Source organism: Tursiops truncatus, chromosome 15 (genome assembly GCF_011762595.2).
Source record: "Tursiops truncatus isolate mTurTru1 chromosome 15, mTurTru1.mat.Y, whole genome shotgun sequence".
In the NCBI taxonomy this organism is placed as follows: domain Eukaryota; kingdom Metazoa; phylum Chordata; class Mammalia; order Artiodactyla; family Delphinidae; genus Tursiops; species Tursiops truncatus.
In genome coordinates this window covers 17,062,646-17,079,567 of record NC_047048.1, presented here as the reverse complement: position 1 = coordinate 17,079,567, position 16,922 = coordinate 17,062,646, and the positions used below count along the sequence as shown (strand labels likewise).

The 16,922-nt window shown below is 51.6% G+C and overlaps 1 protein-coding gene across 1 annotated transcript in view; it reads left to right on the top strand.

The window, feature by feature from the left end:
* KATNIP (katanin interacting protein) overlaps positions 1–16,922 on the top strand; it is a 201,408-nt gene that overhangs the window by 164,123 nt on the left and 20,363 nt on the right. Inside the window, exons 16-18 of the mRNA XM_033841133.2 lie at positions 6,263–6,988; positions 7,797–8,002; positions 10,198–10,276. Of these exons, the coding sequence (XP_033697024.1) occupies positions 6,263–6,988; positions 7,797–8,002; positions 10,198–10,276 (1,011 nt within the window). The remainder of the gene's footprint in view (positions 1–6,262; positions 6,989–7,796; positions 8,003–10,197; positions 10,277–16,922) is intronic.

Genomic DNA, 16,922 nt, shown 5'->3' with positions numbered 1-16,922 from the left:
CACAATGAAAGATATTCCTTGCTCATGGATTGGAAGAATTAATATTGTTAAAATGTCCATACCATACTACTAAAGCAATCTATAGATATAATGCAATCCTTATCAAAATTCCAGTGGTGTATTTCACAGAACTAGAACAAATAATTCTAAAATGTATATAGAGCCACAAAAGATCCCAAATAGCCAAAAGCATCAGCATCTTGAGAAAGAAGAACAAAGCTGGAGGTATCATGCTCCCTGATTTTAAATTATACTACATAGCTATAGTGATCAAAACAGTATGATACTGGCACAAAAAGAGACACACAGATCAATGGAATAGAATTGAGAGTCCAGAAATAAACCCATGCACATATAGACTATTAATCAATGACAAAGGAGCAAAGACATAGAATGGAGAAAGGACAGTCTCTTCAATAAATTGTGTTGGGAAAACTGGACAGCCACATGCAAAAGGATGGAACTAGACCACTATCTTACACCATACACAAAAATTAACTCAAAATGGATTAAAGACTTGAATATAAGACCTGAAACCATAAAATTCCTAGAAGAAAACATAGGCAGTAACCTTATTGACATCAACCTTAAAAATGTTTTTGTGGATCTGACTCCAAAAGCAAGAGAAACAAAAGCATAAATAAATAAATGGGACTACATCAAACAGAAAAGGTTATGTACAGTAAAGGAAACCATCCTCAAAATGAAAAGGCAACCTACCGAATGGGAGAAGATATTCACAAATCATATATCTTTTAAGGGCTTAATATCCAAAATATATAAAGAACTCATACAACTCAACAACAAAAAACAAACAAACAGATTTAAAAGTGGGAAGAGGGTCTGAATAGACATTTTTCCAAAGAAGACATACAGATGGCTGACAAGCACAAGAAAAGATGTTCTATATCACTAATTATCAGGGGGATGCAAATCAAAACCACAAGGCAATGTCCCATCACACCTGTTAGAATGGCTACTATCAACAAGACAAGAAATAATAAATGTTGGAGAGGATGTGGAGAAAAGGGAATTCTTGTACACTGTTGGCAAGATTGTAAATTGGTGCAGCCACTATGGAAAACAGTATGGGTATTTATCTGAAGAACATGAAAACACTAATTTGGAAAGATATATGCACCACATGTTCATTGCAGCATTATTTACAAGAGACAAGATATGGAAAAAACCTAAGTGTCCACTGATGAATGAATAAAGAAGATGTGGTATATGTGTATACATATATATATATAGTATATATGTACATGGAATAATGTATGTACAATGTAATACTTCTCAGCCATAAAAAAGAATGAAATCCTGCCATTTGCAACAACATGCGTGGACCTTGAGGGTATTATGCTAAGTAAAATAAGTCAGACAGAGAAAGACAAATACCGATGACTTCACTAATATGTGGAATCTAATAAACAAAACAAACAAAATAAAACAAAGACAAATTTATAGATATGGAGAGCAGATTAGTGGCTCCCAGAGGAGAAGGCAGTTGGGGTGTGGGTGAAATGGATGAAGGAGGTCAACTGTATGGTGATGGATGGGAGCTAGATTTATGGTGGTGATCACTTTGTAGTGTATACAGATGTTGAACCACAATGCTGTACACCTGAAAGTTATATGATTAAAAAAGAGAAAAGAAAAGAAAATGTGAGGTTTAAGTAACTTTCCTTGGATCACACAGCCAATAAGTGTTAGAGCAGGATTTGAACCCAGGCAGTCCTGCTCCAGCATCCGTGCTTCGAACTACTACCCTACAGTGCCCTGTTTCCCCAGCTGTCATCAGCCACCTGCCCCAGAAGAGCTAGGCAATTCCAAACCTTCCTGGTAAACAGACCCAAAGAACCTCTGGGAGTTATGAGGTGATGGGCATTTTTCTAACTTGTCCATGTTCAGAAGACTTTGTCTCACTTTAATTTCCTTCCAGGCATTTCACTGCTCGGCTCAACACACATTAAGAACTGAGCCCCTGAGATTTCATGCTTGTTAAGCTGGTCGTGCTAAAAAGGAAAGTTGCTTAGAAATTTTAAATTACCCATTACATAGAGCCAAATCCCATAGCTGTTCCCGTCAGGAAAGGTGGGGGCCAAGCCCTCCAACAGTGCTTGTAGAATGAATGACTGCCCACGATCCTCCCTGGGACTGGAATCTTGCTGTCACCGTAATAGAGAGCCTGGAAATCCTTTTGTTAAACAAACTATCTCATTGTAATGACATCTGCATTTTGGAAGTGTCTTTATCAGGGGTCAGTTAGCTACAGGTGAATGAAATCTCATTGGCCCAGTTTGAGCAGTAAAATGGGGTGTTATTTGAGAAGCTCCTGGACCCCCAAAGGCAGGAGGCATACATGGGATTTGAAGGAGGAAGCAGAAAGCGAGTAGGCACCGAGGAAGCTTCTCCCTGACTCTCCAGGGCTGCTGGGCCCTGCCTCTGCTGCTTTGCAGGTCCACTCTTCCTCACCCCTCCTCTGTGCACATGACAGGAAATGGCTTCGCAGTCCAAAAGTGACAATTTCCCAGCTCTAGCTCCAGAATGCAATTCCAGAGTCTCAGGGCAGAAGCTGATTGGCTGGCATGGGTCAGGTGTCCACTCCTAGTCCAATCAGCTATGGCTAATGGGCTGTTCACCTCCAATAAACGTGGTTCTGTTGCATCTCACTACATGCTTTTTCACTTCCCGTTTTAATAGCAATTAATGGTTACCTTACAGTGGTGCCAGTGATTTTTATAAACTGAAGTTCAGAATTTTGCAGTTCATATTAATCTCCACCAAAGAGTAGTTTTGAACCTTTAATCCCATCATCTCATACTGGTCCCTCCCAGACCATGAGGACTGCAGATTAAAGCAGTAGCTTTCTGTTATCAGTTCAGATTTGTTGGCAGGAATGTTGACAGACGGGACAAAGCACCAATCCCAGCAGCTGCCCAACTCCCAAAGTCTAATGAGTCATGTGTGACAGAGGGAAATGGGGGCCCCAGCCTGCTGTTTCATCTGAGAGGCCCAAGACAAAGTCTATATCTGTCTGCTTTTAAAACCCAGGGCGTACGTACATCTCGGGGAGAATAGGTCAGAAAGCAGATGCAGGATGAAAGCCAAGGCCTGCCTTTCTTGCACACCCCGGCAGGGAAGGGCAGGCTGAGTTCCTGACACGTGACGTTTGGTGCATTCTCCTCCGTTGCCCTTGCAGACCAACCCAGCCCATTCATTTCAGCCAATGGAAATCAAATCACAGTAAACTGAGGTCATGACAATCCATATGGGAAGTTCCTTCTGCCAGATGTTAAGCCTCATGCCTGAAAGAAAGGATGGAGGGCACTCCTGGGGTCTTGTTAATGACAGCTGAGACGGAGGGGAGAGGACAGGAGGTGCAGGAGAACTGACAGGTGGAGGGGGAGTCCCTCGGCGTCCAGCCCTGAGCACAGGGGGTACGTGATGGTGGTGCCAACCACCCGTCCCTTTACTGGCACACGTTTATTGAGCACTTCCAGGCACCAGGTTCTGTGCCAGGCCCTGGGATGCAGCAGGCAACAGGGCAGAAAAGGCCTCTCCAAGAAGGAGGGTGTCAAGAAGAGCCAGCGAAATGGGGCTCTGGGAGAAGAGCGTTCTGGCAGAGGGCACAGTAAGGGCAACGACTCTGAGGCAAGGAGAGACTCGTGTCCATGGAATGAAAGGCTGGCGTGGCTGGAGTGGGATGCTCGTGGAGAGAAGGGTGTGAGGCTAGGCTGGAGAAGTCAGCCGGGAGTTGGGGGTCCACACTCAGGGCCCTAGAGGCACGGTGAGGAGTTAGATTTTCTTTATTCTCAATGTAGTAGAGATAATGCCAATTAGAGGGGTTGATGACAAACTCCATTTTAGGTACCCGGAGTTTGAAGTGACAGAGTGGACATGTCTGGACCGTCCAAGGGGTCTTTGGAATTGGAAGATGGTACCCCAGGAAGAGAGGCCAGAAGTTGGTTGATGTCAGCGAGCAGGGCCTGCATGGGAGCCAGGAGCTGGATGAGGGCAGTGTCGGGAGAGGACGGCATGGAGCTGAGGGGTTTGGGCACCACCAGACTTAGAGTGCAAGGAGGAGTGGAAGGCGCCATGACACAGAGAGAGGAGCCGTTGGCCGGGGAAGTGGAGAACCAGGAAGGGATGATGTCTCCTAAGCTGGTGGAGGGGGGACTGCTGAGTGGAGGAGCTTTGCCTGGGATGTCAAGCAGGGAAGGAGAACTGAGAAAAGGTGGTGTACTTGGAGTCATTGTGTACTTGGAGGAAGTCACTTCAGTGGAGGGTTGTGGGAATTATAGAACTCTTATGGATGCCGGGAACAGAAAACCACAAAGGGATGGACTTCAGGTGCGGCTGGATCCAGGGGCTCAAATGATTGTCATCAGGACTCACCATCTCTCAGCTCACGTTCCCCAGGTTAGCTTCATTCTCAGCCAGGCTCCCCACACACAGTATAGCAAATGGCATCCAACAACCCCACCCCTCCATCCTCCCAGCCCAGCAGTGCCCATTTAAAGAGAGCCCCCCTCTCTCCCCGTAGTTCCTTTCATGAGCCCAGCTTGGAAGGATACTGTCAGTGTTTTGCCTAATCTGCATGGACTGAAGGTGGGGAAAATCAGAATTTTGTTCCTAGGAGGAGAAGTGGAGTCTGGGTGGGCAAAACAACAACTCTGCACACAGGAGCCAAGTTTCAGGGGGTTGAGAGAGGGTGATGGTGGTGAGAGAGGGCAGTGGTGATGAGGACGCAGTGTGTTCGGTGAAAGGAGGGAGAAAATAGGACGGTGGTGGGAGGGAGCCCCAAGATCAGGTCAGTTTCCTTTTTCTCTCAGGTAGGAGAGATTTATGAATGTCTGCAGACGGAGAGAGGGGAAGATGCCAGTGGGGCAGGAGTGATTGAAGATTCTGGAGAGAGGAGATAATTGATGGGGCCAGGCCCCCGAGGAGACAGGCAGAAAATGGAGTGCAGGGCGCAGCACGATATGAAAGGAGGAAAAACAGAATGTCAGTGTCATCAGTTGCTGTTTTTTCAGAATGACACCCTTACATGGCAGTTGGCCATGGCGTGGCCGTGAGGACCGGCCGCTGCTTAGATGCACACGCCGGGGCTTTAATGTTCTACAAGCAGGAGAGCAGGGCCGTCAGAGCCACGCCTCCGAGGGCCAGGCCCGCGTTCTCCGCATGCCCCAGACGCAGCTTCAGCTCTCGGAGCCAGTTTAAGCACAAGTAGAAGGAAATTCCTTACCTTGTAATATACCTGGGTTGTTTGGTTTTTTAATAGAATTTGTCTCTGATTATAAAAATTACACGTAGGGAACTTAGAAGATAAGGTGTCAAAGAAGAAAGTACAAGACTTTCCTACTCACCATGCAGAAACGATGATATTAACACGTCGGGACATGCTGCCCACACTAGGAGAGGCCGCATCTCAAATGGCCTATATGGCTCTTTTTTTTTTATTTTTTGCGGTACGCGGGCCTCTCACTGTTACTGCCTCTCCCGTTGTGGAGCACAGGCTCCGGACGCGCAGGCTCAGCGGCCATGGCTCACGGGCCCAGCCGCTCCGCAGCATGTGGGATCTTCCCGGACCGGGGCACGAACCCGTGTCCCCCGCATCGGCAGGCGGACTCTCAACCACTGCGCCACCAGGGGAGCCCCCTGGCTCTTTTTTTTTCCCATGTAACATTCTTTCACAAGTCTTCCGCCCGCTATTAGGCAGTCTTTGAAACACCCCGTTAGAGTCACGTGGCTGTGACAGCCTTCAGAGCAGACCCTGGGGTTGCTGACTCAGACTCCGCAGGCAGCAGCATCGCCCTGGGTCATGTGAGTCTCTGAAAAGGTTCTCACACAAGCAGAGAGTGTTCCCTTGATTTGCATGGTAGTCGCATTCTTAGAAAATTCAAAGTACACCGAGAAACACTGTGCTCTTTGTAAAACAACTAGGTTCCAGACTCGGGTGAACATAAACAATTTTTTTACCGACCTCAATGGTGCCTGAGACAGGAGAGCGTACTCTGTGCCTGGAACCATCCCCGGCAGTGAGGGACAGTCGCATCCCTGGTCCCACCCTTCAAGTGCCAGCAGGGCCAATAGGCACTGAGACAGCCAAGAGCATCGAACCGCCCACTGGTTTCTAGAATCTCCCCCTGAGGGTGACCCCCACCCAGCTGAGAGCCACTGGGTGAAACGATCTCTAAGGGTCCCCACTTCCACACACGCCACTAATGGGGCTTCGCCTCTCCTGTGTCCTTCCTTCCAGAAGATGCCTGGTCCACCCGGACGCCACTGCGGCCCCAGTGGCACAGCAAGCAGGAACACACCTTACGTGAATCGTGGAACTCCCTCACCGTCTTTGACCACTCCCACCGGGGACGCATCTCCAACGTGGAGTTCCAAGGCGACATCCTGGATGAGTTCCTGCAGCAGCAGAAGAGCAGCCGGCACAGCGACCAGCCGCAGCCCTGGAAGGAGGAGAAGCCGGAGCCCATGAAAGGCCAGGAGCACGGCTCCCTAGAGGTAGATGACGGGGGTGACTTTAAAATCCCCGTCCTGCCTTATGGACAGCACTTGGTCGTCGATATCAAGTCCACGTGGGGGGACAGGCACTACGTTGGCCTTAACGGGATAGAAATATTCAGTTCCAAGGGAGAGCCGGTTCAAATAGTGAACATTCAAGCCGACCCCCCGGACATCAATATCTTACCGGCCTATGGGAAAGACCCCCGTGTGGTCACCAACCTTATCGACGGGGTGAATAGGACCCAGGACGACATGCATGTCTGGCTGGCCCCCTTCACGCCGGGCAAGTCCCACTCCATCTCCATTGATTTCGTGCAGCCTTGCCAAGTCGCCCTGATCAGGATCTGGAATTACAATAAATCGCGGATACACTCCTTCCGGGGTGTGAAGGACATCACGATGCTGTTAGATACACAGTGCATCTTTAAGGGAGAAATCGCCAAGGCCTCGGGCACCCTGACGGGAGGTACGGTGTGTCTGTAAGAATGCTCTCGAAGCCCCTACCTGCTACTCGCTGAGGCTCTGAGGAAAAACTAAACTTAGTGGCTAGCCAGTGACAGACAGGTCTCTCTCCTTTCCAAGAGCTGGCCCCCTCCTCGCCTTTTGCTGCTGGGTGTGAAAGAGCTGACCTCATTGAAACGCCTCCCCTGGGTACCAGCCTTCCTTAGCCTCCTAGGGCCTGAGCCTGACGAGTGCAAGTGAGTTATGGAGGGAGTGCTCTCAGGAGACCCTGTAGGGCAGGGAGGGGTGTAGGATACGGAAGGGTCGGGGGGAGAAGCTAGGCAAGGATATCGTTTCAGGGGAAGCCCAGCCTCAGCCTGATCCCGAGGGGAGCTCTGGAGTGTAAATCGCAGGGTCTGTCCTGCCTTAAGGCAAAGCAGCAGGGCTTCGGAACCCTCAGACTCCCCTGGTTGGGACGTAACTCCCACACCCTTCCAGGAAGGCCCCCTATAAGGATGGCAGAGGGTCTGGATGGGGCAGCAGCAGCCACAGCTACCGTGCCTCACCCGCGCCTGAGAAACATCCCTTATTTCATGAGAGACCACAGTGACTCTCATCAGATTAGGTGCCTTCATTAAATCTACGTGGTTCTTATGGTCCGTGAATTCCATCTGCAAATGCGTAAAGAAGAATAAGGCTCAGTTACACAAATCAAGACATGTTAGTGGTTTGGGACTTTCTAGCCCAAAGATTGATGGGTTTAGGTTCCTGGTCTGCACATCACTGGGACGTGGGGTGAGCTGACTCTTCTGTCTTCCTGGTACCCCTTTCAGCTCCAGAGCACTTTGGAGACACGATCTTATTCACAACGGATGATGACATTCTTGAGGCTATCTTCTGTTCTGATGAGACGTTTGACTTGGACGTGGAGAGCCTGTGCAGCCTGCGGTGCGAGGAGGCGCTGAGGAGGCCCAGCACGGCCGACGGCCTGGGGGAGGAGAGGCCCTACACCCAGGCTGGCTCCTGGGCTGATGACCGGGTAGGACTGGAGGCCCAGCACGGCCGGCGGCTGGTGGGAGGAGAGGCCCTACACCCAGGCTGGCTCCTGGGCTGATGACCGGGTAGGACTGGAGGCGGGTGGGCGCCCCAGAGAGACTTCTCCTCCTGACTCAGAGTATACCAGGAGGAATGAAGATGGATCTCCTTTAAGCTGCTGGTACTCCCGTTTTGACATTTCCCATTTTTCTGCTTCATTTTTGTTCTGTAGGTCATATTTCATTCTCTAATTATTTTTTATTTTTTTTTAAACCAAAGTGAAGGAAGTATTCAAATTTTAATCAAAGCTAGGGGAAATCAGTTCTGGTCATTTCTGGAATTTAGAGGTTGGCAGTCTCGGGAAGTTTTGCCTTGGGTTGCATTTTGATCACTCACTGTTGTTTTTGATGGAAGGGCTAGAAATGCTTTTAATAGGCGAACTTGAGAATTAAAAGAATGATGATCCTGGCAGTCACTTCTTGGGCACATACCAGTGATCCAGGTGTGGAGCACCTTGTTGTCGTGCTTAACCCTCGTGACAGCCCTTGGAGTGGAGATGATTAATATCCCCGTTTAGGAAACCAAGGCTGACAGGCTAAGGGCCTTGCCCAAGGGCACATCTTGGGAGCATAACAAGGCTAGAACTTGAATGCAGGACTCCAAAGTCCGTGCTTTTAATGGACAAATTATCAAAAATGAAAGATGACCTTCAGGGCAAGGGTCAGCCCAAGTCAAAGACGAGTAATCAAGGTGAAGAGACACCAGGGTCTCCGGGGATGTTCTTGAGGCCATGGGAGAAAGAGGAGACGGTTAAAGAGGGTGGGGGGAAGAGTGGAAAGAACCAGGAACCAGGGACAAAAGGTTCGGACACAAGAAGGTCATGACCAAGGCGGTACAGTGACATGCCCCGCCCACTCAGACAGGCTAGCTCGTTGTTGACGGTTGTCCTGGTCTTTTCAAAGAAAGCCAGAAATCTGGATTGTTACGTAAAAATCTCCCCATTAAGAAACGTTGGCAACTAATCCATGATGTTTTCAACCCTTCTGCGGGCCACAAAACATGTCCGTGGTCTGGCTTCGCTGCACAGGCCTCCAGCTGGGAGATGGCCTTGAGGCCTTTCATTCCCCCAACATTTTCCAAATGGCAAAGTCCCTGCTCAGAACCTCTGGTAGGATCTAGTCCTGGGAGGGGCAGGGAGGGATCACTCTCTCTGCCTTAGAGATAGGACCTCGAGCTCAGGGAGGCCCCGTCAGTGTCACACCCCTAGCAGGTGTCTGGGCTGGAGCCGCCCCACGCCCGCCTAGGTGTCCCGGGTCGGGTGCATCCACCAGGGGGCGTGGCAGGAGGCTCAGGGAGGGCAGGGCGCCAGGGAAGGCAGGAGGAGGCACGTGGGTTCCAGGGCAGCAGCTTTCCTGGAGGCCACTCAGTGTCAGGGGTTAACTTCTGGCAGACAACCTTCCTCTCCCTCCTCGCCATAGCCGGGCAGGGGCATGGAGGGGCTGTCCCTAGGGGCTGGACTGAGGGGTCATCAGGGTGTCACTGGGTACCGAAACATCATCCCCACTAAAAACTCTAAGATCCAGAGAAGCGACTTCACCTCTTTTTGCATCTCAGCTTTCCTGTCTGTGACGCAGTACAGGCACTTCTACCCTGACTTACGGTGCAGAGATCTAATGAAAAGAGTTTACATAGAGACCCAAGAAGCAGGGTGTGGCAGCCCACCATGTCTGTAGACCAAGGGTTCTTTATCTGCCTGCCCATGGGAATCACAGAGGAGGTTTTAAAAATGCAGATGCACAGGCCCCAGGGTTGAGAACCACTCTCTACGTTTGAATTCTTTCTTCTCCTTCCCTCCATCCCTCCCTCCCGATCTCTCTCTCTCCCCCCTTCCTCTAGTTCACTAGGTAAACTAGATAGGGCCCTTCCCTGTTCCAGAAAATCTAATCATCTGAGCTGGTTAGTGTCAAACTCCTCCCCTACCAGTAAGAACTTCCGGCAAGGACTCAGATGCACTCAGGGTTTCTGGGCCCGCCGTATTACCAGTCATGGAGCTCCCACCAGGGCAGAAAACACCAGAAAAGACACTGGGACTTGCCTGGGGCACAGAGTGGGCATCTAGCTGGGAAGATGTCCAGTGAGATGCGTGGGTATCACTAAAATCACCCCCTTTCCCTCTGCTTCTCTCCAACCTGTGTGCAGACTCCTGAACCAGAGCTGCCCCCCAGCCCCCCTGTCCCTGAAGTAACCACGCCAGAGCCGGGCATCTACCAGGGCATCTGTGAGTACCTTCTCTGGGAGCAGCGTCAGGGGAAGGAGGACCTTCACGGGTCGGGGGTGGGGAGGGAGTCATGGCCGCTTGGGACGGGGTTTCCCAGGACAGTTGGGCAGGTTGTACCTTGACACAGAAACACCAGGCCCCAGGATAAGTCAGGGCTGAAACCAGCCTGCACTGGCGACACTGGCCTGGACAGGGCTGCATCCCTTCAGAAGAGGGGTCCTCCTGGCAGTGTGCCCTCCCAGAGGGGCACTTCTGCATTTCACACGCAGACGTCTTACGTGTTAGCTGCAGCCCTGACCCGGGAGGCGGCAGTCAGAGCCCAGAAGTTATAGAGCAAGAAGACATAAGAGCCAGAGAGACTTGGGCATCTGTCAGTCAGGGTTTGAGTTGCCCCTTCAAACTGGACCACAGAGCAGGTGCTGGAGCAGAGAAAGTCTGCATCCTCCTGGCTCTGGGGGGGGTGGGGCAGCAGGAGTACCGGCGCAGGTGCCAGGTCTTCTGAGAAGTCAGAAATCTGGATTTTTACATGAAATCTCCAGATTTTTCAACGTTGGTGACTAATTTTACAGTATTTTAAAACACCCTATGAGCCAAACAAACACGTGTGTTCGGCCAGCCGGCTGCTGGTTGGTGGCCTCTGAGCAGATCCCGTCTGGCTTTCACTGTGTCTGTTCTTCTGTCTCCTCTGCCTGTGTGCCATTCCAGCCAGTTCCTCTCTTACTCCGCATACTTCCCACCAGCACCTCCGCCTGCATCCCAGGGAATCCTCAGGCCCAGCGTAGCGCTGTGATCTCTCCCACCGGTTCCCTGTTCACAAGGCTCTGGGGGTTTGCTCACTGCGGCCTCCCCTCCTGCTCTTTCTCTTTTTTAAAATTTTTTAATTTTTAAATTTTTGGCTGCGTTGGGTCTTCTTTGCTGCGCGCGGGCTTTCCTCTAGTTGTGACGAGCAGGAGCTACTCTTCGTTGCCGTGCGCGGGCTTCTCACTGCGGTGGCTTCTCTTGTTGCGGAGCACGGGCTCTAGGCACGCGGGCTCAGTAGTTGTGGCACGCAGGCTCAGTAGTTGTGGCTCGCAGGCTCTAGAGCACAGGCTCAGTAGTTGTGGTGCACGGGCTCAGTAGTTGTGGCTCGGGGGCTCTAGAGCGCAGGCTCAGTAGTTACGGCGCATGACAGGCTTAGCTGCTCCGCAGCATGTGGGGTTTTCCCAGACCAGGGCGTGAACCCATGTCCCCTGCATTGGCAGGCGGATTCTTAACCACTGCGCCACCAGGGAAGTCCCCCTCCTGCTCTTTCTTGCCCCCTCGTGCCTGTCATCTGCCTCCAGTTATCTTCTGAAAAGAAGAGACGTGCCATTGTCACGCCCCCTCCCCACCTCCCCACCGTTGTCTCCAGAATGAAGCTGAAGCCGGAATGTGTCAGAGTTTAGCCTCCTCCCCGCCCCACCTCCCCCTGCAGCCTTCTGTTCCCTGCTCTCCATCCCTGCCCATTGAAAGGATGTGACTCTCGATTGGGTTCCCAAGAAGCAGCCTCTGAGATGGAGTTACTGGGGCATGCTTTTGGGGGAGGGCAGGAAGCAGGGCTGGGCAGAGGGAGAACTGGGCCGCGGGGCAGTCGCAGCAAGGCCTCTGGCAGCTCCACAGGGAGCTGCAGAGTCCCCTGGAAGTTGCCCCTGAGTTGAGTAAGGGGGCTGGGCCTTTACACACCTGTGTTAGCATGCCACTGGATATGGGCTGGCAAGGGGCAAAGCCAGAGTTAGTCACAAGTGGGGGGACTCAGCTGTGGGCTGTCAGCTGTCAGCACTCCCAGCCACTGGAGGGATGAGCCCTTCAGCCCTGGGGATGGGAGGTGGGATCTGGGTGGTGCCCCACACTGTCCTCCACTCCGCCTTCCTAAGGCCTTGCTGTAATCCCTCCCCATCCCCAGAAGCCTTCCCCACGGTGCCCACTGAGAATTCAGTTCTCCCTCCCTCACTCCAGAAGGATAAATTACCTCTTAGAAAAGACGAAGTCTTCCTTTGAATCCTCACAGCCCCTTACTTTCCAGAACTCTCTCTCAATTACTTTGGGACTTTGGGACAACTGAGTAATTTAAAAGCCAACCTAATGTAGTCAAGAGCCTGGTTTGAGGCTTGGTTGTGTATCCCATTCAGGCACTGTGCTGGGGCTTTCCCTCCCTTATCTCACTCACAGCTCTTATTCTCCCCATTTTTCAGATTAGATTAGGAAACTGAGGCTCTGAGAAATTGAGAAAGCCACCCAAAGTCACACAGCTAGTGCAAGGCCGAGAACGGGACCAAGCATATCTGAATTCAAAGCCCAGGTCCTCACCAGTCAACACACTCCCTGAGAGGCTGCCCCACCTCAGAGGTCTTTGGGAAGAGTCAGCATCCCCACAGAGCTGTAAGGTCCTGGAAGACAGCAGTCATTTCTTGTTTAGTCTGGACTCCCCTAGGTTGGTCAGGATCCTGAGCGGCGGGGTCCGGGGGGAACAATGGAACTTGAATTCCAATTGAGTTACGCAAAAAAGAGCATTTCTTAGCTTATGCAACTAAAAAGATCAGGCGTTGCTAGTTTCCCCGTACTGCCGGATCCAGGTGTGCAAATGACGTCATCAGGCCTTGGCATCTCCCTGCATCTCTCTGCCCTATTTCTCACTCTCTTGTCCGTCTCCCATTCAGACTCTGTCCACATGGGAGCCCCTAGAAGCTGTACCCGGTAATCCCAGGTAAAAGAACTTCTGCTTCCCAATTAAGTCCAACAGTTGTCCCAGAATTGTCTCCTCACCTGGCTTGGGTCACGTGCCCATCCTTAACTAATAATCACCGTGGCTCACCTTGGCAGGGAGCAGGGTGTGATGGAAAACACGGATTGGCCCGGCCTGGGTCAGAAGCCCATCTTTGGAGCCAAGGGTGAGGAGTCAGCTTCCCATACAGTGCTTCAGAGGAGGTTAGAGTGCCATAACCAGAGGAAGGGAGGAAGGAGGGAAGGAAGGAAGGAGGGAAGGAAGGAAGGAGGGAGGGAGGAAGGAGGGAGGGAGGAAGGAGGGAGGGAGGGAGGAGGGAGGGAGGGAGGAGGGAGGGAGGGAGGAAGGAGGGAGGGAGGAAGGAGGGAGGGAGGGAGGGAGGAAGGAGGGAGGGAGGGAGGAAGGAAGGAGGGAAGGAAGGAAGGAGGGAGGGAGGAAGGAGGGAGGGAGGAGGGAGGGAGGGAGGGAGGAGGGAGGGAGGGAGGAAGGAAGGAGGGAGGAAGGAGGGAGGGAGGAAGGAGGGAGGGAGGAGGGAGGGAGGAAGGAGGGAGGGAGGGAGGGAGGAAGGAGGGAGGGAGGGAGGAGGGAGGGAGGAAGGAGGGAAGGAGGGAGGGAGGGAGGGAGGGAGGGAGGAAGGAAGGAGGGAAGGAAGGAAGGAGGGAGGGAGGAAGGAGGGAAGGAGGGAGGGAGGGAGGGAGGGAGGGAGGAAGGAGGGAGGGAGGGAGGGAGGAAGGAAGGAGGGAAGGAAGGAAGGAGGGAGGGAGGGAGGAAGGAAGGAAGGAAGGACGGAGGGAGGGAGGGAAGGAAGGAAGGAGGGAGGGAGGGAGGAAGGAAGGAAGGACGGAGGGAGGGACGGAGGAAGGAAGGAAGGACGGAGGGAGGGAGGGAGGGAGGGAAGGAAGGAAGGAAGGAGGGAAGGAAGGAAGGAAGGAAGGACGGAGGGAGGGAGGGAGGGAAGGAAGGAAGGAAGGAAGGAAGGAGGGAAGGAAGGAAGGAGGGAGGGAGGAAGGAGGGAGGGAGGGAGGGAGGGAGGGAGGGAGGGAGGAAGGAAGGAGGGAAGGAAGGAAGGAGGGAGGGAGGGAGGGAGGAAGGAAGGATGGAGGGAGGGAAGGAAGGAAGGAGGGAGGGAGGGAGGGAGGAAGGAAGGAAGGAAGGACGGAGGGAGGGAGGGAAGGAAGGAAGGAGGGAGGGAGGGAGGAAGGAAGGAAGGACGGAGGGAGGGAGGGAGGGAGGGAAGGAAGGAAGGAAGGAGGGAAGGAAGGAAGGAGGGAGGGAGGAAGGAGGGAGGGAGGGACGGAGGAAGGAAGGAAGGAAGGACGGAGGGAGGGAGGGAGGGAGGGAAGGAAGGAAGGAAGGAGGGAAGGAAGGAAGGAAGGAAGGAAGGACGGAGGGAGGGAGGGAGGGAAGGAAGGAAGGAAGGAAGGAAGGAGGGAGGGAGGGAGGGAGGGAGGGAAGGAAGGAAGGAAGGAAGGAAGGACGGAGGGAGGGAAGGAAGGAAGGAAGGAAGGGAGGAGCCACTGTCCTCTTCATCTGATGATTTCCCCAAAGATGCTGTATGTAAATGTCTGTCCCACTGAACCGGCTTCTGACCTTTCTTGGAAATGTTATTTCAGTGCCTTTGGGAGTTTTGCCCTGGAATAGCGCTCCCAGACCTTTTTGCTGCAAGGAAAGTGTAATTTCTCTGCATCTCTACTCAGCAGGAAGGCAGAAGAACCTCCTGATCAAGGACCTTCTGCCCGTCTTGTGGCCTGTGATTTCCGAATCTCTCTTCTCTGAACCTTTGGCTTTTTCCTCATTGTATCCCAAATCCTAACCGTACTTTCCCAGCCTGTGCAAATGAAGAGAGCTTTGATAAAGTGACCCAGGGGGGATGCGTTGGGGTTGGTAAATACGGCCAATCCTATCAATGTTTTGAACGGGGATATATGACTTGCTAATTTGCAGATGACACTAATTTTGGAAGTTTTGCAAATATCAGTGGTGATGAATAGGAAAGGAGCTGAGAGAGTTGAAATATGGGAGAGAAATAACAAAATTAACTTCCATTTATATAAATACTAATTGATACACCAGAGGAAAATGAATATGGAACACAGATATTAGCTCAAAAAGGAGAGCAGTCACTTTGAGAGCAGCCCTAGATTAGACGGCGTCCCAGTGCATCTCGCCAGGCAAACAAAGGGGTGGCAGGCTTGGGAGAGTCTGGGGTGCTGCCTCTTGTTTCGAGGGGGGGTGGCATTTCTCCCTCACCGGGATCCCCCTGATCTAAATCCACTCCCTCCTTCACCTCCCGGCCTTCTCCATCTCAGGAATGGTACCCACAGCTACTCTGTCTCTTGGGTCGAAACACTTTCTCTGTTCGTTAACTCCATACAGGCCATTGAGAGCCCTGTCAACGCTGTCTCCAAAACAGATCCCGAATCTGTCCACTTGGCCCCCGTTTTCACCACTACCGCCTTCGTCCCGGCCACAGGTGTCACAACAGCCTCCTCCCTGGCCTCCCCATGGAGTCCAACCCCGGTGCGCTTTCCAAGACACGGGTCCGATCTTGTCACTTCTCGGCTTCCACATCTAAGCCTCCCTAGCTGCCCACTGCAGAGAAGAAAATCCAGACTTCATGACGTGATCTAGCCTCCACCTAACCTTCTGATCTCATTTTCCTCCATCTTCTACCTCAGTCACTTGGTTCCAACCACAGATCAAATATGTTCCCATCCCAGGGCCTTTGCCCTTCCTGCCCTCTCAGCCTAGAATGTTCTTCCAGAAATGCTAGAGAATGGCGGCCTCCTTCTTATCACCCAGGTCTCAGCTCAAACATCACCTCCTCAGAAAGGCCCTCCGTGACCGTCCCTATTCCTGCTAAGTTAGTCCCTGTCTTCTCTCTTTCATTTTTTTCATGGTATTCATCACTCTGTGGAACTATCAGATTATCTTTTTGATGTGTGTTCATTGTCTGTCTTCACTGCAGTGGAAGCTCCTAGAGAGATTTTGCTGTGAATTTGGCCCTGTGAATCTCCAGGGCCAAGAACAGGGCTTGGTACCATAGTAGCAACATGTTTACCATTGACTGTGATTTTGGTGAAACTCAAATGATTGTATTTTGATTCATTTACCTACACGTATCTACTAAACACATACTCTTCAATCAATCATTTATTTTTTTAAAAAAAGCCTTAATTGACCATCTGTTTTCAGGCACTATTCTAGGCTCTGGAGATAACAACAGTGAACACAGCTAACAGAGCCCCTGCCCTCAGGGAGCTTCCATCTTAGTGGGAAAGACTGATGAAAACAAATAAGCAAATCAATGTAGAACATCTTGTCAGGTGATAAAAAATAAAGCAGAGGAAGGGTTTTGAGAGTGATGGGAGAGGGTGCTATTTGAGTTCAGGTGGCTGGCAGGGCCTCTCTGAGGAGATGACAATTAAACATAGACTCATCGTGAGAAGGAATGCATCAGTTAGCTTCTGCTGTGAAACAAACCAACCCCCAATTTAGCAGCTTAATATAACCACCATTAACTGTGATTTATCGTAATTCAGTGGCTTGGCTGGGCACTCCTTTGCCTCTGAGCCAGGCTGGCCTCTGCTGGCCCTGCTCACGTGTCTAGTCAGCTGGCAGATGGGCTGGCAGCTGAATGACCTAAGATGTCTTCACCCACATGGCCTGCAATTGGGAGGCTAGCCTGGCTCCTTCACATGGCAAGACTCCAGGTGTGGAAAGAGAGGCCAGACCCCTGTATACATGTGCTTTACAGCCTCTGCAAGCTTCGCTTTTGCTTCCGTCCCATTGGCCAAAGGAAATCACATGGCCCAGATTCAGGAAGTGAAGAGATAGACTCCACTTCTGGATGGGAGAAGCGGCGAAATCACATTGCAAAGAGGCAAGGACTCGGTGGGAGGAATT